At 41.2% G+C, this 22,739-nt stretch overlaps 2 protein-coding genes across 2 annotated transcripts in view; one reads left to right on the top strand and one right to left on the bottom strand.

Moving 5' to 3' along the window:
• Positions 1–1,797: 1,797 nt before the first annotated feature.
• ydjc (YdjC chitooligosaccharide deacetylase homolog) lies at positions 1,798–22,351 on the bottom strand. Its single transcript, XM_049579928.1, has 6 exons — positions 22,213–22,351; positions 19,814–19,989; positions 16,185–16,344; positions 14,677–14,776; positions 11,465–11,642; positions 1,798–3,565 (listed from the first exon to the last, which is right to left on the bottom strand). The coding sequence occupies exons 2-6, from the start codon at positions 19,975–19,977 to the stop codon at positions 3,235–3,237; spliced, it is 933 nt and encodes a 310-aa protein (XP_049435885.1). The 5' UTR covers positions 19,978–19,989; positions 22,213–22,351; the 3' UTR covers positions 1,798–3,234.
• The window catches only part of rad17 (RAD17 checkpoint clamp loader component), a 31,656-nt gene continuing 31,200 nt past the window's right edge, over positions 22,284–22,739 (top strand). The window contains exon 1 of the mRNA XM_049579886.1: positions 22,284–22,375. The gene's annotated coding sequence lies outside the window, so the exon portion shown is untranslated. The remainder of the gene's footprint in view (positions 22,376–22,739) is intronic.

The raw sequence follows: 22,739 nt of genomic DNA, 5'->3' as shown, positions 1-22,739 counted from the left end.
ATGCAGACTGACATCATGTTTTGTCATTTTTATGTTGTTGGACTGTACATTCTGTACCAAAGGGCTGCTGTGTGTTGACTTTGTGCAACTCTGGGGATGCCGGCGTCCTCTACTGGCGTAACTGTCTTTCAGGGGCTGTAGCAGGCTGAGTTTTAAATCTAGAGTGAGGATACACGTGTCATATGAAGCTAGAAGGCAAAAAGGAATCTGTTGGTACCAGTGTCTATAAGAATGTCAGCAAAGGCAAAGAAAAAAATGGCCATTTATCACAGGGGTCCCTTGACTTATCATCTCAAGATATCTGAATGAAAATGAGGGTACCCATGAGTCCCTTTTTGCATGCAGTAAATGTGCCATTTTCGCCTGCTGTATTTAAATTTTTCTGCATGCTGAAATGCCGATGTAGGATTACATGAATAGAGTCTGACTAGAGAGCTGAGACTGAGCGGATTCAATGAGCCCAATTTTATTCATGTAGGATAATGTTCGTTCCCATAGGAGCCATTTCACTGCAGTGAGACCACTTTTTAAAAACTTGAGCTCACTACATAAAATGACATGAAGTGACCTCTGGATAATCGAAGCTTCATCAATCTATATAGCCACAAACTACAGACCTGGAGTAATCAGAGGTAGGATGTATGGCTTTCATAGGTACATAGACAATAAGGGGGTCTCTCAGAAGCTTCTAGAACCTAAGTGCTTACCATCCAGTCCACAGAAAATGCAAGTTTTATAGAAATCTCCAAATTTCAAAGGTTTTTGATACCATATCACAGCATGGATTTTTTGTTATGGTGCTCATCAAGGTCTTGTGTCTTAATGTGGCATTTTGGAGGGATTTGTGACCATTTTCAAGTTTTATCAAGTGGTCAAAAATCAAAAATCAACCCCAGAATTGCTGCAACAACTTATGTTAAAAAAAAACAGGTAACTGGTGTCATATACTTCCATCCAGTGGCGTTAGGAAGTTACAACAGGCCCCAGTGCACACTATTATGATGGGCCCAAGTGCACGCTGTTGTGTATGTATTGTCTTGATCCAAGAAGAGACTTGATATTGGACAACATCAACGTACATTCTACCCAGCAATCATTATTGTATGTCTGACAAAATATCAAAGAAAGTAATAAATAAATAATTATGTTGAATATTATAGTATATTTATAGATTTTATAGCTTATGTAGAAAAAGCATGTCATCTTCAAAAAAAGTAAGTAAACCATGACGTAGACGGGCTTGCCTCTTTGAGTATGTATATATATATATATATATATATATATATATGTATGTATATATATATCAAATGGCAGATTTTAAATTAATATCAGTGTCTTATCACTCCACTTTGAACACAGAAATATATTCAAGGTGGCAATCTGAATCACTTGCAAGGCCCACTGTGTTTACGGGCCCCTGTGCATCTACACTGCCTGTACTGTCTATATTTACTCTGCTGCTTCCATCATAATGTTTTAAGCCCCTATACACTCTAAATACTGCTGGACTGCATAAATCTTCAGGTTCCCAGCTGTCAGATGACGTATACCACTGATAGCCTATGTGGCATCTACTTTTGACCTGCTATCTCCCCATGAACATCTTGTGCCCCCCTCCCACGAGTCATAAATGGGTCTGAGGTGGGGAGGGGCACTCCAGTTTTCCAGCCCTTTGAGTCAGATGAAAATACTAACTGGATAAAATGTCACTGGATTTAGCACTGGTGATTGGTCTCAGTGAAAATGGAAATTTTAGGTAGAACTTTTGAAAAAAACATTTGACAGCAATTTGACCTGTCCTTGATCATTTATTAGCTCAGCAGTTCAGCTGTGATCTCTGGAATAATTTCAATATAGCAATGTATAAAAAAGTTTCAACAGAAACTTTATCAAAATATAACATCTCAAATACCCAGATAACAGCTGGACATATTACAAACATACCGCACTGTTACAAGTGATTTAACATGTGGATGTTAAAATAACATTCACTTAGAGACACACATTTGGCAGGTGATTAGATGATCAGTGCTACTTGTGCTACACAGACCTGAGATCATTGAAAATCATCCTCCACTGTCATTCATAAAAACCACAAGGACTACATGGCTTCATTACCTCACCCCTCTATTACTTTACACTGTGCAGAGTTTCTATATGAATAGAATTCTACCTGACCCCTGATCCCTGCGTGGGAGTTTGATTAAATGGGAGGAAGGAATACGCAACACATAAGCACAAAACTGAAAAAATGACGGTCTTAAAACTGGAGTCTGAACCTCAAGATCAGATCATAACTCCACTGTGAGGTAAACTAGAGTTTAAAACAGCTTGGGTCTTCTTTCTGTATTTTACCATTCATCTGTGATAGTAACATTTTATTCGCCAAGTTAAAGCTGACATCTGGGAACAGGGTGACATCACTACAGAGAAGTCATGACCATCAGACAGGTTGGAAACAGACTATTTTAGAATGTTTAAATTGGTGCTAATACTTCATTTCACAGGAAAAGTGTGAACACAGCTACAGTAAATACAGTAGGTGACAGCTGAAGCAGGTAGTGGGTATGTAAACTGTGATGGATCTTTACAACAAACACACTGGCTGATCATTTCACTGTTTGACTTGCCATCTTGTGGCTGTCTTACTTCTAACCTGTCTGACTGCCCCAGATCGCTGCTTTTCATCCTTACACTGATGGACAGAAGTACATTATAAAAACCCAAGCTGAAATGAATATGTGCAATGAAGGGCATGTAGGTAGTGCAATCCATTGATCTATATCACAGTACTGTAAAGCAGCACCGAATATGGCTTACATAAAGTCTCTTCACTTCACTTCACTTCTCCACATTACTTAAAGGGAAACTTCCAGAACATTCCAGTCTTTAGGTTATTGTAGTTTTGTGCTGTGCCTCTGTGCTGAGAGCGGATTTTGTGTTCAACTGCAAGGATCTATAGAGAGCTCAAGTCCGGATGCCACCTCCTGACTGGCCTCTGTAAGTCACTACAATCTCTCATTGATCCTTTATTCATTTATTCATCCTTCATGATTATTATTATTATTATTATTATTATATATTATAATCAAGAAAGTTAATTATTTATTAGTTAGCATTAAAAAAAAACAAATGTCCCTTTCTAGACATATGGAGTGACCCACATCAGGGCAGATTTAGAGTCCTTTAGCTCTCTACAGTATACATACGTTTGTCATGTTTACATAGCAGTACTCAGATGTCTTTGAAGGCACAGAGCTGCACTCCCTCTTGGCTGTAGATGGCCAGTAGGGACGGGTCAGTGAGCACGTTCAGCTCATGCTGTCTGTCAGCTGACTGGGAGAAGTCATCCGGGCCCTCTCCACAGCCTCCTTCGTGGGGGTTACTGGGGTAACCCGGGTGGACCATAAGCTCTGCTGTGACCATGGGCTGACTGGAGCCTGATGCGCTGCTGGAGGTAGTGCTTGGAGAACCTGCAGCCAAGGCGTGGCTGAGGGCCCTCTGCAGGTTGGGGACGGACATGTTCTGGCCCATGGTGGTCAGTCCCAGGTACACGTCTGGCCATCTGTAGACATGCAAAATAGGTTTAAATCCTGATTAGTGTTTGTCAGCCAGAGACCAGGAGGAACCCTGCAGAGAATCAATCCATCCACTCACTACACACAAGCACACTAACAAACACTCTCACACAGTCTTTGAAAATAAGGCCCCGATCACACAGAAAGCCTTTTAGCAGCGGAAGGAGGCTTTTTGTAATTGTTTTTAATGAGATTGAAGTTTTTTGCTCACTGTTTTTGTGTGGCTATGTGCCTCACGTTTTTGCCGGAGCACTCTGAGCTCCTCAAGTTGAAAAAACTACAACCCACATCATCTCTGCTTTTTCCCCATTGTCCAGTCAGATGATTTGAGAGGCGGGCCTTCTGTGGTCGTCACATCAAAAAGTTTACAGTTGGTAAACAATGGAGGAGAAACTAGTGGTAGCAGTTGCTGATACCCAGAGCTATACGACTTTACAACCTGCAGTGACCACCATCTCAACAGAAAACAACAGGCGTGAAAGCACATAAGTACAGTACATGAAATAGCCATCATTGAGGTTAAGCTCCTGGACCAACAGGTGCTACTCCCCGTGATCCACCCTCTTTTTTAGGGCCTCATGTACACACACAAATGCGGTGTGCCTCGCGTTTTGAAACCTGCAAAGCACTTTCTGTGTGATCGGGGGTTCTTCAAGAATACTTTATAAGACTAAGGGTTCCATTCATAGACTGTATAAAAATGATGGATGACATGACAGCTCCCAAAAAGTGAAGCCAAAACACCTCAACTGCCCCCTGTTGGCTGGCTGCAGTATAGGTTCTAAACCCCGACCCCTCAATGTTAATAGATGGGACATGGGCCAAACTAAAAATTCAAAGTACACATTAAATAAAATTTTCCCAAAGATGGTTTCTATCAATAGACGTCATTCTTACCACACTGATGTGTGTTCAGGTTTTTCCCTATACGTTTGGTTTTACTTAGTTATTTGATGCTATAAAAAGGGGTGGGGGGTGGGGGTTGTTATCATGATTGACAACTGTGTGTGCCAATCGGTGTGTTCACAATCAGTGATGCTGCTCGCGATTGGTGGGATGGTGTATGGGCTGGAGCTAAATATGGCAAAGAGCTCTACTGCGCAGACTCTGGCTCTGAATGACATCACCAGCGCAAGATAGCAGTGGCCATATCCAGGATATTTTGCCTTTATTTTTGTACAGTGGGAAGAAGTGGAGACGCATCATCCATCTTTATATACTATGACCCACAGCTGTGACTCATACGTGATGTGATATTTGCATATTATATGTAATACTGGTTGTTTTCCTGACAAAAGTTTAAAGGTTTCATTCTGTTTATATTGCCTGTTTTATTTGCATTGGTTTTAAGTACATTACTTGTAATTGTCTCTTTATTGATTACTTAAAGTCATATTGTTTTTAAGTGGCAAGGCAGCTCTTGAGTTACACCAGGGGCGCAATAAAGACAGTGCAGGCAGTGCGGTTGCATTAGGGCCTGGGAGGTGGGGGAGCCCATAGAGAGAGTGGGCCCTCCAACAATGTGTTGTGTGGAGAATGGGGCCTTATGAGTGATTGCCACCTTGGAAATATGCCTGTGTTCTAAGAAAAACTGTCATTAAATTAAAATTGTGCCATTTGTTATATATGCCCTTGAAAAAGGCAAATCTATCTCTGTCATGTTATTTTTTCTTTTTCTGTAAAATAGTAAATAGCATCTATAACAAAATTATATGCTTATGCTACTGTTACGGCTGTATGTGTTCTGTGCTGCTGTCCCTTTTTCCCTCCCTTGTAGATCTGCCCAGGTGTGCTGCATTACTTAACGAGGTGCAGCACACCTGGCATGGAGGAGGTGCTGAAGAGCTCCTGTGCCAGCAGCAGAGGAGAGAGGCTTCTGGGCTGCATCCCAAGTCTTTTAATTGTATACTGCTAACTCCTAACTCCTGACTTGAACCAGAAGTCATTTGGGGTCCGCCATCTTTAAGGCTATCTCGTGTCTCTTATTCCTGCCAGTAAGGAGTTAGCGTTAGGCGTTAAGAGGGATCTGTTAGGTGCGATGAGTAAGGTAACACGAGAGGTTCCTAACAGGAAGTCTTTTTCAGCTTGAGGCCCTGACGTATAAATACCCGCTCCCTACATCTGGCTCATTTGAACGAGATGGCGGAGAAACAGCGCTAGTGTACCCCTTACATGCATTCTTTGCAATGAAACGCTGTAATTCACATGCCTACGTGACTACAAAGAGTAACGTTAATGATATTTCATGCAAGACTGTCATGTTGTTATTAAGTTTATTTCATTCACATGATGTATGGCTGTTAAATGTGCAGCTGCAGCTGAACCATATGTGTTGATATAACACCACACACGTGTGCGCGCACACACATTTTGGTTGTCTTGTTTGCCTGTTTTAATTCTAATAAATCCCATGGATTTGGGTGTTTTAAAGGTGTTCATGTGATTATTATGGGTCAGTGTTGGAGATTTGTCCTCCCCATAGGGCCACCTAAGGGTGGGGCATAACACTATAACTATAAATCAACTATTCTATAATAAAATATTATTTTACTGTAAATCAACTATTAAAATTGTTAAATTAAATTAATATTTTCTTTGGTATCATATATAGATAGGCAATGCTGATTGATGGGTAATACACTGCTCAAAAAAATAAAGGGAACACTTAAACAACACAATGTAACTCCAAATCAATCACACTTCTGTGAAATCAAACTGTCCACTTAAGAAGCAACACTGATTGACAATCAATTTCACATGCTGTTGTGCAAATGGAATAGACAACAGGTGGAAATTATAGACAATTAGCAAGACACCCCCAATAAAGGAGTGGTTCTGCAGGTGGTGACCACAGACCACTTCTCAGTTCCTATGCTTTCTGGCTGATGTTTTGGTCACTTTTGAATGCTGGCGGTGCTTTCACTCTAGTGGTAGCATGAGACGGAGTCTACAACCCACACAAGTGGCTCAGGTAGTGCAGCTCATCCAGGATGGCACATCAATGCGAGCTGTGGCAAGAAGGTTTGCTGTGTCTGTCAGCGTAGTGTCCAGAGCATGGAGGCGCTACCAGGAGACAGGCCAGTACATCAGGAGACGTGGAGGAGGCCATAGGAGGGCAACAACCCAGCAGCAGGACCGCTACCTCCGCCTTTGTGCAAGGAGGAACAGGAGGAGCACTGCCAGAGCCCTGCAAAATGACCTCCAGCAGGCCACAAATGTGCATGTGTCTGCTCAAACGGTCAGAAACAGACTCCATGAGGGTGGTATGAGGGCCCGACGTCCACAGGTGGGGGTTGTGCTTACAGCCCAACACCATGCAGGACGTTTGGCATTTGCCAGAGAACACCAAGATTGGCAAATTCGCCACTGCCCTGTGCTCTTCACAGATGAAAGCAGGTTCACACTGAGCACATGTGACAGACATGACAGAGTCTGGAGACGCCGCGGAGAACGTTCTGCTGCCTGCAACATCCTCCAGCATGACCGGTTTGGCAGTGGGTCAGTAATGGTGTGGGGTGGCATTTCTTTGGGGGGCCGCACAGCCCTCCATGTGCTCGCCAGAGGTAGCCTGACTGCCATTAGGTACTGAGATGAGATCCTCAGACCCATTGTGAGACCATATGCTGGTGCGGTTGGCCCTGGGTTCCTCCTAATGCAAGACAATGCTAGACCTCATGTGGCTGGAGTGTGTCAGCAGTTCCTGCAAGACGAAGGCATTGATGCTATGGACTGGCCCGCCTGCCCCAGACCTGAATCCAATTGAGCACATCTGGGACATCATGTCTCGCTCCATCCACCAACGCCACGTTGCACCACAGACTGTCCAGGAGTTGGTGGATGCTTTAGTCCAGGTCTGGGAGGAGATCCCTCAGGAGACCATCCGCCACCTCATCAGGAGCATGCCCGGGCGTTGTAGGGAGGTCATACAGGCACGTGGAGGCCACACACACTACTGAGCCTCATTTTGACTTGTTTTAAGGACATTACATCAAAGTTGGATCAGCCTGTAGTGTGTTTTTCCACTTTAATTTTGAGTGTGACTCCAAATCCAGACCTCCATGGGTTAATAAATTTGATTTCCATTGATAATTTTTGTGTGATTTTGTTGTCAGCACATTCAACTATGTAAAGAACAAAGTATTTAATAAGAATTTTTCATTCATTCAGATCTGGGATGTGTTATTTTAGTGTTCCCTTTATTTTTTTTGAGCAGTGTATATACGTTGATGTTAGTCAGTGCCAAGTGTCTGATCATATGGTGAGATGATAAATGCACGATAGCGTGCACTGGGGCCCTCTGTAACTACCTTACACCACTGAGTGACACTGAGGTCCTCTAGGAACATGTTAGTTTTGCTATATCAGCATTATGTCTTGTATATACTGTCCTGTTATTTGTCATTGTGCAAGGCGACTGCACTAGTTTCCCCTCTGAGGATTAATAAAGTAACCTAATCTGATTTCATCTAATGGGATTTAGATGTTTATCCATCTGTGTGCCACATATGTGCACGATGAAACAATGCCTGTAGCTGTGTCTCAAATCCATACTACACACCAATTCTCTGCAGGTCTTGAGCATGATGTGTGTTCACACTACAGAAAATATGGATGTTTTAAACTGGTTCACCACTGTGAACACACAAAGGCAGAGCTATGTATACCTATTATTTTCATCATATTAATGAAGCCTTGTGAACACATTCTTCTAATTCTCAGTCCTTGTTGAACTGTGTGCATGTGCACGAGTCTGATTTTGCGCTGCCATAGTTCATCATAATGGGAGCTGTGGTGACCCCTGCTGTTATCTCCTGGCAGTTTCTGTGTGCTCTATGGCAGTTTACTGTATGTTGTCACATCACAGGGCTTATTGTCCAATTCCATTATTTCCCAAGATCGATCTTTCTGCCCAGACTGTTCATGTTTGAAGTGATTCATATCTAATATCAGTGTGAACAGATCTCTGCCCTGAAATGCCTCACATTAAACCAATAACGTCACACACATGAGTTGGAACAAAAATAAAAACAAATGTCACATCTGAGCGACAGGCCTTTGGGGAAAAAATGAATCACATAAAACAAATCAAAATTTGCAGGGCTACATAACGATTTCTCTATCGGTGCCTCATGAAAACACTGTCACAGCATGTAGGCAAGCTGTACCGGTCAGAGGGAGTCTGGCAATCAGGCTCTATAAGCTGTCTTCTGTAGTTTCAATGGACTAATATGACACTGTGTAGTGAGTTAATGTGTGTGTCTACGCAGTGTAGTATGACAGGACAAAACCATGGATGTGTGGGAAAAACACACATGAATTACAATATGACCATTCTCACACTGGTTACGTGGCCAGTGATCACACATGTATACAGATATATATCTCTTTCCTGCTCTGTATCTAATGGGATGGTACCTTGTATAATATTGGGCAGTTCTAACAGTTTTTTTTAAAATGAAAAGTGTTTGTGACTTTCTCCTGAACTGCCTCCCAAATAATTGAAATATTATTGAAATCTCAATATGGCCAAGTGAAACATCCAAAGCAGGAGCTTCAAGTTTTTGATGAAGCTAAAGTGTGTGACAGCGTAGCATTTTAAATAAAGCACTGTGGTGCTACAGCGAGACCCCAGCCTACAAATCATATTCCAGATGTAAGGGGACATGCTTGTACAGACTCCAGCAAAAATCACATCATCATTTTGTTTATTTTTTTCAGTGAAAATGAAATGCGAAAATTACCAAATGGTGACTCATGTCACAACTGCAATATTTGTCAGCCCTGCTCCCAAGTATGTGTTGATTGCCACATTGCCACTGTGTAGACTAAAAGAAATGGCACAACCAGTAATATTAGCCACCAACCAGAACAATGTTTGTGTGCCGAGACACTTCGATAGGTGCGTGCACACCGTGGGAGTGCGCACAGTGAGAGTGTCAGATACTTAAACCAATGCTCCATAATGCACCTTAGACTAGGTAGATGTGTACTACTACTACTACTACTTAAGGAATATAATCGAAAGCATGCTAGGAAGAGAAATGGACCCTGTAACAACTGCACACCTATTTTTAAACTCTATTTTAAATCATTTTAAATAATCTTTTTATCTTTGCACCTCATGTCTGCACATTTTAAATGGTGATTTAAAAAAACCAACTATTTACTACTTAATTTTACCCTTTATATCTTTTTTTTTCTCTTTCCTCTTGTAAATCCGTATCGTTTATTATGTTTAGTATCTTATTGCTCTGTAAGGCACTTTGAATTGCCCTGGTGTATGAAATGTGCTATATAAATAAAGCTGAACAAACAAATGTACGCGGTACAATAACTGCCTACCTCCACCTTGAAACCAGTATAACGTTGCAACCCTAAGCTTTATACACTGTTAGGTGGACTAATCTAGAACAATTCATCATATTTGTTTAAGGTGATCATATTTTTGGGTCTTCATCTAAAAAGTAATTAGTAGAGGAGCTTCTACATGGACTCCAGGATACCTCAAGTACAGACAATGTACTACACTCTACTGCTGGAAATACAGGATGAGGTAAAGTCTCTGACATTTACAACAAAGACAAACATCAGAGGCCCTCAGGGTAAACCTTTAGCATACTTCAGAAAGAGCAGAGTGGGTGGAGGCCTGAGGAGCAGGCACTGTTGATCGCCCCACTGCAGTTTGGAGGAAATACTCAGATCTTTTGCTACTGTAACTTAAAAGTAGCAATACCACAGTGTGGAAATACAATGTTACAAGTAAAAGTCCTGCATTCAAAATTTTACTTAAGTAAAGTATGTGAGGTCACACATCTTCACCACACACCTAATCCAAAATCAATGTGGTGTAAGTGCTGTATGGCTGGCTTTTGTGCATACACACTGTGTATCCATCTGGCGCAAGGGGCCGGTTGTTCAACAGTAATCTAATCAGATTTTGAATTGGATCAAAACTTGAAAATGGGTTGTTCAAACGGGAAAAAAAGGATTCTGAAATTGGATTAGATCACCATTACATCCAGTCTTGGTTTTGATATGGATCAAACGCTCAGTATGAGCTGTTTTGGTAGACTGGGATACCTTTGATCCAAAAAATAGGGATCATTCTGATCTCAGCAGAGGGCTAGATTCAGCGTGGAAAAAAAATATACATTTATTTATATACTGCATATGATTTGTGATTTTTTGAACAATTACTGTGATAAAGTAGATAAAGCAGACCTTGGCCCAGTGGTTTCCAACTGGTGGGTCGCGGGTCCACGACTAGAATAGACCACAACTGACGCGTTAATGTGTCAAGTTTATAAAAAAAATACACTTTATTTTTAAGTACAGTGAATTTCCGACATAGACCTATAATTTTGAAGTGTTGTTTCCCTCTGTCGAGTGAGTGAATAAAAGACAGCTACTTAAAAGAGACAGCAAACTAGCAACAAGTATGATGCTGAATATATTAAACTGTGTGGACCTTGAACTAATGACTGAGGAGAAATCTGGACCCTGTGGCTGGACCAGTTGGGAACCACTGCTTTAGCCTATCTGTTTAATAATAGCAGTGTGTTTGTTGACAGACTGCCTACATTGTGATGTGTAGTCCTATTTATCACTCGTTATCCGGAGTTGGTTGTCTTGAAACGTTTGTATCTGGATCAGGGTGATCCAATCCAGTGTTAATTTCAAAACCCAGCACAAAAGTAATATGGATTATCTGATCCTGGACAGCAAAACATGAGATTTCCAAATCTGGATCATTCTGATACAGATTACAATTTTTTAACAACCAGGCCCAGGACATGAAGAACCTCCTTTAAAGCTTTTTTCAGACAAGTGAAAACACTGAATAGATTCCTTTTACAGTTTTTACAGTCCACATCCCACCACCAGACCTGATTCCATAGCGAGTGAAGACAGGGATGGAGTCCAGAGCATCCTTCTCCACCTGTGTGTAGAACCGTTGGAGGTGTGCTGGCAGTGTTGGGCAGCTGTGTAAACCTGGCTCCACTGGAACACGAGTGTATGGAATCTTGAGATCCGAGAGGACCTGTGCAAAAACCTCCCGCACCTCTGCAACACACAGTGCAACAACATCAATACTCTCGGCCCAGACATTATTTTATCAACTTGATGCTGTCATCATTGTGGCCAGCCATTAATGCAAAACTAGTCAGACATTTGAATGGTAAATATAGATATGAAACATTTGGTCAATTAACAGAAAATTATTGGCAACTATTTTGATAACCAATGAAGAGTTTTTAGACTTTAACAAAGAGACAGCAGAATGTTTCTCCAAAGACTTAAATGAGCTCTGTGTGAAATTCAGAGCATATTACATGCAGGACCATGATGTGCAACCTCCTAGACTGGGACAGCACCTATCATGTTGAACCCATCATATCCTCGGTGACCTGCCAATAAATGTTAAACACATAAAATAAACACATTCTGACATCCTTTAATTTGGTACTTTTGTTATTTATTGACAATTATACAACAAGTAGTTCTGACCAAGCAATCTCACTGGTCAACAAGATATTTAAAATGTGCTCATAACAGCATAACAGCACACCTGGCTCATCACTAAAAATATTACTCTGCCATTTCCATGGCAACATTGTAACTGCCAGAAAAAATACCGGAAGGCTACAAAACTGCTACAAAATAGATTGTTTTGTTGTTAATTTTTATCTGTACAGCAGACTTAGTTTAATTAGTTAGTTTAACAGTTGGAAGAAGACAAGGCTGCTGCGGCTGTTACTTTGGTACATACTGAACACACACATGCTCTAAAAGTATTCATGATATAGGCTAAAATCTATCCACCTTATTCCTAGCCCCCATGATCCCTTGCACAAATTTTGTGTGTGACATCTGGCTTTGAACCGAAACCGGCAATTTCCAATGGTAACAGCGTTTACAGTACTCTATTCTTCTTTCCAAGAGCAATTGGGAAATAAAACGCGGAACACACCACCTGTTATAGCTCAGACGGGATTATGTGATCATACCTCTGCCATCTCTGACAGCCGTCTCAAAGCGCTGTTGTTGTTTTTTTTTTCCTTTTTCAACCGCACATGCTAGCAATTAGCTTGCCTTGCTCCGCTAAAATATTGTTAAGTTAAACATGACCCGAGCTAGCTTAAAGTAAATATCTGCTCCTTCTAAAGATGATTTCTGATTCCTGATTTCTGATGAGTTATTAAGAGATACTAACACAATCGGCAAACATTTAACATAATTCAGTATTAACTGTAGCTCCACGTAAAGTGAATAAATGTGATGTTTCCCTGCTAATCCTCCGCTCCTCTGCGTTAAAGACGTAGTTTACACGTTTCTGTTTTTTTTTTTTTTTAGTTCAGATTTATTAAAAACTGTGTTCTGAGCAAAACATGATGCTGAATTTAGAAGCAGACTTCAGTAATACTAATATTAAGTAGTAGTAAAAGAAATAACTTTTGGCATTAATTTTTTTAATATGATATAAAGGAGGGCGGCACGGTGGTGTGGTGGTTAGCACTTTCGCCTCACAGCAAGAGGGTTGCCCGTTCGATCCCGGGCGTGGGAGCCCTTCTGTGCGGAGTTTGCATGTTCTCCCCGTGTCAGCGTGGGTTCTCTTCGGGCACTCCGGCTTCCTCCCACAGTCCAAAGACATGCAGATTGGGGACTAGGTTAATTGGTAACTCTAAATTGTCCATAGGTGTGAATGTGAGTGTGAATGGTTGTCTGTCTCTATGTGTCAGCCCTGCGATAGTCTGGCGACCTGTCCAGGGTGTACCCTGCCTCTCGCCCGATGTCAGCTGGGATAGGCTCCAGCCCCCCCGCGACCCTCAAGAGGATGAAGCGGTTAGAAGATGAATGAATGAATGAATGATATAAAGGAAGTACAGTAAATCAGTCAATCAACTCATTCTCAGCCCTAATGACTAAATACATATTTGGAGGTATGTTGCTGAGTTTATTTTATAATGAGTAATTTTCCTATGTAGGTTAAGCATGAATTCAGATGAGGAAAGACAGGGATATCATGTACTGACGTTGAGTGATGGACCTGTCGGTCTAGGTGTCATTCTCTTCTGCAAATTCTGATTTAATACTTTTTCGCTATGTCTTGTGAAACTCTTGTGGTTTTATTTCTTATATCAATGGTACCTTTGGCAACAGGAACAATCCCTTTTTGTTCTGGTTACATGTTCAAAACACAGTTGCTCAAGACCAAAAATCTATCTTAGAGTGGTTGTTAGTTGTTACAGACACGGACAGTGCAACAGGTACCAGAGCTCCGCAAAGACACTTTAGAAAATGCTAAGTTAACATTAGTTAAATATTTGTAAAAGAAAAATAATAAATAAATAAATCAGTATTTGCTAAACTGAAGGCAAATTACTTTCGTATAGAACCAGCGTTGGCGGTTAGCCACCAAGAGTAGCCACTGAGACTAACCACAGTCTATGGGACTAACTAGCTTACTGCTACTTCCGCTATCTCACTGGAAGTTGTGCACATAATCATAGCTACAGTAAAGCCCTCAGGGATAAGGTGGAAAGAACAACTCTTAACAATCCTGAAAATATTATATAGCCTAATATGTAAAAGTAAGCAGGTAGGTGCATCCCTGGAGTGCAGCAAGACGGAGACAAGGCACTACTAGCTTAAAAATACATGTGAAGTTTGTGATGTAGGAGCTAAATCTGTACATGAGAAAATTATTTTTTTCAGTACATATCTAAGTCATAACAGGACTTAGCTGGCTAAGCAGTTTTGTGTTTATATCTGCGGTATTTATTTAGTTTGGGAAACCCAACGATCTGTAGGCCTATAAAGTATTAAGCTCATGTTGGTCGGTGGGCTCAACAGGGACTAAAAAATGGGTCTGTTGCTAGGTTGCTACTATAGTTTGACCTACTTGCTGGAGGAGTAAACTAGGTTTCATTACATATAGACGACAGTGATGCGGTCAGTGATGCATCACTATTCTACCACAAATTATGTTAAAGCCCACACTCGAGTGTGATATTGTTTCAATGTGGAGCTTGTAGAGCCATGTAACAGCATCATCGGATGAGCGTGAAATAGCAGTTACAGTTTGCGTTTGTAATACCTGGCAGTACATGAACATGTTGGTGTCCGTCCATGTGGTGGGGCAGGTGGCCTGTCAGTTCCCTGAACAGCCTGACTTGGGCCCTCAACTCTAGCTCCACCTGGAGAGGAAAAAACACACTTGGAGGTTACTGTAATTGACAAAAATGACTTCCTCTTCTTCTTTTGGTGATCACATATTATTCCATACCGTTCTTCAACTTCAGTAAAATATACGTACAAGACAGCAGTAATCATGTGACAATTCTGCTATGTGATTGGATGAGTGATGGTCAGGTCAGTTTCAAGATAATGTTTGTGTTTGTGTGTGTGTGTGTGTGTGTGTGTGTGTGTGTGCGCATGTAGATTTATGGAAAGCAAAACAAGTGACTTTTACTATCAATGACTCTCTGGGAGAGAGTTACTGCCCCAAGCAAGAGAGTTAAGTGTCTCAGGGTCTTGTTCATGGGTAAGGGTAGAATGGAGCATGAAATGGATAGGCGGTTGGGCACGTGGTGAAGAGAAAGCTGTGCCGGAAGGCAAAGCTTATGATTTACTGGTCCACCTATGTCCTAACCCTAACCTATGGTCTTGAGCTATGGGTAATGACCAAAAGAATGAGGTCACAGACACAAGAAGCTGAACTGAGTTTCCTCAGAGGGGTGGCGGAGCTCAGCCTTAGAGATAGGGTAAGGAGCTTGAATATCTGGAGGGAGCTCAGAGTAGAGCCACTGCGCCTTCTTGTCAAAAGGGGTCAGCTGGCATGGTTCTGGTATCTGATCAGGATCCTCCTAGGCGCCTCAAGTTAGAGGTGTTCCGGGCATGTCCCACCAGTAGGAGGCCTGAGGGTAGACCCAGAACACGCTGGAGGGATTACATAACTCATCTGGCCTGGGAACGCCTCAGGATTCCCCAGGAGGAGCTGGAAAGCGCTGCTGGGGAGAGGGACGTCTGAAATACTTTGCTCAACCTGCTGTCCCCTCGACCCTGAATCGGATAGGCAGTTGAAAATGGATGGATGGATGGACTCTCTGACTAATGAAGCTACAGATTAAAATACTACCATAAAAAGTAAAAGGGTGAATTGTATAAAAATTCACCTCTGTATGGTTATCATAAGCGGGGAAATTAGCTACATAGACCCAAACCGTTATTTTTTACTAGGCTGTTATTTCTGCTGTAAAGAGGTTTATGGGGATTGACTGGCCTTTGGAGCCAGCCTCCAGTGGCCATTCAAAGAACTGCAGTTTTTGGCACTTGTGTGTTGACTTTATTTTAACAGCCATGGAGGTAACTGTGGATCCGGTTTATTTGTGTTGGGAGGTTGTAAACCAACACACCCATGATTTGTGAACAAGCTGAACAGGAACTGCGAATGTGTGGCTCCGTTTCAGTAACCACCCTCCAGTGTGTGTGTAGTGTTATGGTAAATAATGCAAACAAGATGATGGGGTTTTTCCTTTTAGTGGACACTTCTACAGGCTCAGTAAGTTTGGTGAACAAACTGCAGAGGAGTTTGGAGCAGTGTACCTGTTTCATGCTGAGCTGGCCTCTCTCCAGTGCCTGACGGAAGCCCATCTTCCCATGGAAGAAGCCACGCTGGTTTATCAGTGTGGAATCTTGCTGGAGGCTCTGGCACACGGGAGTGCCCTCTGACAGGTTGGCATGGAGGCCGATTGGAATGTTGTGCCTGACAAGCAAAGAGAAACTTCTGTTACATCCTGTAATGTTGTCCAACAAGTGAAAAAGTCCTATGGGTTTACGGAAAAAACAAACATACATTCGCCTTTTTTACTTGTATGCTGCCGATTACTTAAATAAAGCTAACATTTTTCTTTTAGCATTATTCTTAAATGTTGTAAACTTTCATCAAGTATATGTTCTTCATCACATGTACACTGGGACCAGCAGTAGAATTTACAAGACCCTCATCAACCACTTAATGTTCTCTGTGTAATCGGGAAATCTATAGTTTGTTGACCACTTAAGTGTATTGCTATTGACACATACACGTTTGCTGATGGCAATTCTGAAACTTGTGTGTGTTCAGTGTCCGCACTGTATCTGGCACATGGTCCTTACCACTGTGTGTGCTGTGTGTGTTTTACGGAACACCCAACATGTAGCTGCAAGTTTTTGTACCTGGACTTTGTGCCGTGTGTGTGAACATAGAAACAAATAGGAGACTAACCGGGACTTAATTAGTTAGGCTTTCTACACTGTGAATCAAACCAACCTGCTGATGCTGGTCTGTATTTCCCTCATTCTTCAGATCAGCACTTTGACCCGTTGTGCTTTGTTTTAATTCTGTGGCTTTTTCTTACTGCAACTTCAAATAATTGTAAATGACTGGTTATATTTTGATTCATTTCTTTAGAATTCCATCTACTACAGGTTGTTTGGTCCTCCCTCTTATCTGACTGAAGGTTTCCCCTTTGGTTGCAACCATGACAGAGAGACTATGGGCACGTATGAGGGCAACTTCAACCAGAATGTCAAATAATTCCACGGATGAGGCGTAAAAAGTTCTCTGGTGAGAGATCCCTGGATACTGCAGCAGAACACTAATCCAGAGGTGGGAGAGGTGTAGTGCACATTTTGTGCAAAAGTAATTCAATTGTGAATGTGATAATTTAATTTAAAGGTTACTATATGGTGACCATACAGATGCGCTGACAAGTAGCTACCATGAATTTGCAGCATTTTTGTTTTAATTTGTTGTCTTTTGCCTTTGCGACTGGCTTATGACAGAGGTACACTCATCAACATCAGAGAGGGAAGAGCAGGGACTGGATTATGTGTAGCGGACCTTGAGTCAATCACTGTCCAAGCCATCTTCCGACCACCCAGACCAGACAGACCAAATGCCACCAAGAGTGGTGTGACCGCCCTGGGAAGAAAGGCAAGAGAGCTGGGATAAGAGCTAGGCTGGCCCAGCTTGGACCTAAGGCTGCTCCACTATCCAGCCTGCTCCTGGCTAATGTCTGCTCGTCACAGGACAATAAAAAAGATCAAATAAGACAATGGGAAATCAGAGACTGTTGTTCCCATGTCTGCATAGACACCTGGTTCTGTAGGAGCATCCCGTATTGGGCTATTGCACTCAAAGGGCGGACCATGTTCTGCTCCAACAAAGCATCAGACTTTGGTGGGACTCAGGGAAGCAGACTAACTGAAAACACACCGGTGCTGCAGCTGCATGGTGCGTCATGTGACGTGCATCAAGTGCTGCCCCTAGCACACACTGGATGCGTCATGCTGCAGCTCGTCAACAGATGACCACAAAAAGATATTACTTCATTTACTGAAAAATTTGTACTTCCTCCACTTCTGCATTGGCTTAAAACACAGCAAGAGCAACAACGTTCTCTTTATACATCAGTGGTGAGGAGAGGAATCAAGCTGCAATAGGAGCAGAGGAACAAGCTGCTAGGGGAGCTGGTATATATAAGCAGAGAGTGAGTGGGGGGAAAATGCATTTAAACATAGTCTAGGTTTATGGACAATGTTTCCCACATGTCAAATTTTTGTGTGAATGTTTAAATGTCAACCATACTATCTGCCTGGAGACTTAACCACTGTTTTTATTGCTGATGTTTATATTCCTCCTGATGCAAATTCAAATACACTGCAGGAACTGTATGAGGTCATCAGCAGCAAAACAAACACATGATATTTAAAAAAAAAGAAAAAAAAATCTCATATATAGTGGTGCACAAAGCACAACCTGCTGCTCAATGTCAGCAAAACCAAAGAACTAATTGCTGACTTTACACACATGTCTACATCAATAGGAGGTGTAGCACGTTAACAGTTTACAATTCTGGGAATCCTTTTAGACATTTGTGACTAGCATAACATGAATTCAGTGCAATGCTGAATTCTTCATGCTTGGCCAATTCTCCTTGAATAAACAATGGTTGAATTTGTGTGAAAATTTGTCATAAGTAGCATATGAATTTTTGAGTTATTGCCAAAAACATGGTTTGTGAGGTTGCAGTGACCTTGACCTTTGACCACCAAATTTAAATCAGTTCATTCTTGAGTCCAAGTGGATGTTTGTGCCAAATTTAAAGAAATTCCCTCCATCTTGAGATTTCACGAGAATGAGACAGAAGAGGGCACAATAATCTTGACTTTTGACCTATGAACTTTAATCTGTACATTGTTGAGTCTAAGTGGACATTTGTGGTAATTAAGGGGAATTTATTTTACAAATAAAATAAATTCTAATTTAAGTACATTCCAATTTAAGTAAATTTAATCAACGGCTATTGCTGGCACAGAGGCATAAAAAAATTGCCATTTTTTATGGCTATTTGGAGTTACAAATTGTAGTTTTTTATTAATATTTTCATATCAGAATCTACAGTTCTGTATTTATTTTTATTTCAGATTTATTTATATTTTAATTATATCCCAGAGGCATGGCTTTAAAGTTGAAAAACACCAAAACACCGTCTTTACTTGTTGCCCAAATGTGCCCACCTTTTTTGAGTGTGTTCCCAAGTCCAGAACCCCCTTCACCATTTTCTAGACCGTCCCTGGAAGGGAAGGCTTTATCTATAACTGATATGCAATTCAATTGTTTACCCCAGGTGCACAATGCTGTACCAACAAGGCATTGCTATTTTACTTAGGCAGTTAACAAAATGTCACATTTACAGGTGATGTCTTAGTCAGCTAAATTATTAACTGCTTTCAAATTTATTTGCAGCGGAGCTAGAGGTGTCTCAGTGTGCCATCACACAGCAGATGTTTAGCCACTTATGTGAGGGAGTAAATGGTAAATGGATTGTATTTATACAGTCTTAGCAACCACTCAAAGCGCTTTAAAGTACATGCACCATTCCCCTCATTCACAGAAATGCACTGGTCACTGAGGCTACCATTCAAGGTGCCACCTGCTTAGAAGATAAACATTCACATGCACTCACACACCACTGACACAGCCATTGGGAGAAATGTGGGGTTAAGTATCCTTCCCAAGGTCACTGAGACATGTAGACTGCAGGGGCCAAGGATCAAACCAGTGTTCCGTTTGGCAGTCCCCACAAGACACATGGCTAGGTACATCATCACTTGCTGTTTTTAGCTGATCTGTTGTGTGTTAGGATTTTACATACAGTATAACAGCATTTCATCAGCACCTCACCTACCTTTTAGCCAGATCTGCTGCCTCTTTGGCAGCAGAGGCATTAACCAGCAGTGACACATTGGAAATGCCTCCAGCCTGGAAGCAGTCCACAATTCCCTGGTTTCTCCTGGGACAGTAGCCGAAATCATCTCCTGTCACCACCAGCATCATTCTGGGCTGTGGCATTATTGCTGGTCTCTGAGGAGGACACAGAGGAGACAGATTAACACTTAATATAAGACCGGCTATGACTTAAGACGCTGAGCCCCAAATCGTCCTGGATGGCTAGGCCAGTGCCTTGGGGGTGGTTGCTGCCATCAGTGTGTGAGTACTTCTGTAATTGGTTGAATAAGAGGCAAATTGTGACATGCTTTTGATCAATAAATAGATCCATTTACCATTCCATTCATCACTATGAACAGCAACCAGCCAGTGAGACATCCAACAATCAACACACTGTGGCTAGCCAGTAGCTTCTTCGATTTTTTTTTAGCAGCCATTTTCTGTATTTTGATTTTTATATCACTCCAGACAGCCAACTGGATTATCACAGACATAAAACTGAACTAGGACAAAAATAAAACCATACATTACATTTATCTATTAACTTAAATTCACTGTTATGAGGTTATAAACATTTTAGTTCAAACTTATGGATGCAGTGGCTTACTCTACAGCAATAATAAGAAAACAATATTAGTAAGAGTAGAGGAGGTAGTAAATATAATATTTTTTAATGACTACTCATAGTAATAAGTTGAATAGCCACAGTCTGGGTCTCAGCTCAGGTTCAAGAGTAGCTGCTCAATACCTTAAATGTACCAGCCTGTGCAGGTGGGTCCTTCAGAGAAACTGAGGAACAGACTGAGCCAGCAGGTATGTGGAACAGGTGGTTATCAGTCATGGGTAAATACAGTAATCACACAGTACACCACTTAAAGGTCCAGAGTGTAGTATTTAGAGGGACATATTGGCAGAAATGGAATTAAATATAATAATTCTGTTTTCTTTAGTGAATAATCACCTGAAATAAGGTATGGTTGTGTTTCCATTACCTTAGAATGAGACATAGTATATATACACATATATATGCTCCTGGTAAAACCCTCCTGAACAATGAATACTTAAGGATTTTTAACCAGGAGAAGTTTCATCTGATTGCAATCTGCAATTCTCACCACTAGACCCTACTAAATCCCCCTGAATCTTACAAAATAGACCTTTAAAGTGGGGATGCATGATATTGGATTTTTCACAGGTATCCGATATGCCGATATATAACAATCAAGTTTCTTCTGCAGTGGAATTAACATCATATTATGCATGCAAGATCTGATCATGATGCCCACCAGCAGATTGAGATAAAAATGGAATGCTTTTCAAGGTTTGTAATAATCACACCTTGTGCAAAATAAGAAAAACCATGTTGACCGATTCCGATGATGTGCCAATATTATCGGGCATCGCCACTTTAAAGTATATCCACACTATAATGGATGGATTTTATTCATTTCAGTCACAGCAACCACCTATATAAAATATAAAATATGTAGCAGTGCCTCAGCTATGGATAAGCAACCACTTGACAACTTATTAATACAAATACACCATTGTAACAATGTTGTCAACACATCTTAACTCCTCTAATTCTTGTGTGTTTGAGGACAGCACTGTGTTATGGTCTCAATGTAAGCATCTATGTTGGAAAAAGATACATATTTACAAAGTAAATTAGTAACATCCTGGATACACTCCAGCCTGGTGCACACAAAGGCATTACAGTATACAGTAACAATGTTGCCTAAGATCATTTGACACAAATACATGTGATTGTAACTGTTGGCTCACTGTCATCATAAGAATGCTACTTCTGTTTTACAGTTGGCCCTGTATAAAATAAACTGGAGATTAGGGTCACAGAAGTGATAGAAATCACTGCTCTAAAGATTTTGATGACAGAATAAGACCAGAAATATCCCAGTCCAGGCCAGTAGCAGAGAAATAAAATGTAAGGACACTGCAATAAACACTACCTGTGGCCAACATGATGCTCTTTTTATTTCTTAATTGAGACTGTCTATGAAACTCTGTGGCTGTCGTGTAGTGGTGCTGATATGATTCTACACTATATTTTGGTGAATTACATACAGCAGCCTGTAAGAAGGACAAAATAGCCCACACCTCTGAATTAACCACCATAAAACTCTGGTGTCAGCAGTTCCCACAGATAACCTCCTCTCTTACAGTTAAAACCAAAGTGAACATGTAAGGACGACACAACCTTTATTCGCCGGCTAAATGTCCTCTCTGCTTCTCAGCGTCACTGTGGGGCGACCCACTGTAACACCACAAGCCCGTTAGCTCCTATGGCTATAAAAACCACTTCCCCGTTTTAAGGATTTCAATAAATCTCAATCTTACCCATTGTATGCCAGACGTTTGTCCATATGTGTGCGAAGCCACGCAAACACGGTGGAAATAAACTGTACTTCCGACTAGCAAGCCGCATTGGTGGAGTCCATGAGTTGACTTAAATACAATACGACGCCTTCTGCTGGAGGAAACATGGCATCCCACCCGGCCGGTAAGGGAAACTTCAAAATAAGATGTCCTCAGTTCTTTGAAATATTTATCCAAAAATGGATACAGCCACAAAACTGTTGTACTAAGTTGTCAAAATATCTATCTTTTGTATAGTCTATGAATATGTTTTAGAACACTTATTTATTTTGCCCTTATCCTATGACTAGGGGACTGTTGCTTCTAAGGGGGAGGGGTGGTTCAAAAAAAAGGGAGGCATGTCAAATAATTTTATGTTTTTTTTAAATTATTTATTTATTTTGGCTTAGGGGACAAATTTGTCACTTTGAATGGCTGTGTTTATTTTACAGAAAACAAAACAAAACAAAACAAAAAACAGCCAAAATTACATTACCATAGCCAGACAC

The sequence above is a fragment of the Epinephelus fuscoguttatus genome, linkage group LG6 (assembly GCF_011397635.1).
Source record: "Epinephelus fuscoguttatus linkage group LG6, E.fuscoguttatus.final_Chr_v1".
Taxonomy (NCBI): Eukaryota; Metazoa; Chordata; class Actinopteri; order Perciformes; family Serranidae; genus Epinephelus; species Epinephelus fuscoguttatus.
Note: the sequence above shows the minus strand (reverse complement) of the source record. Positions and strands in the feature narration are given on the sequence as shown.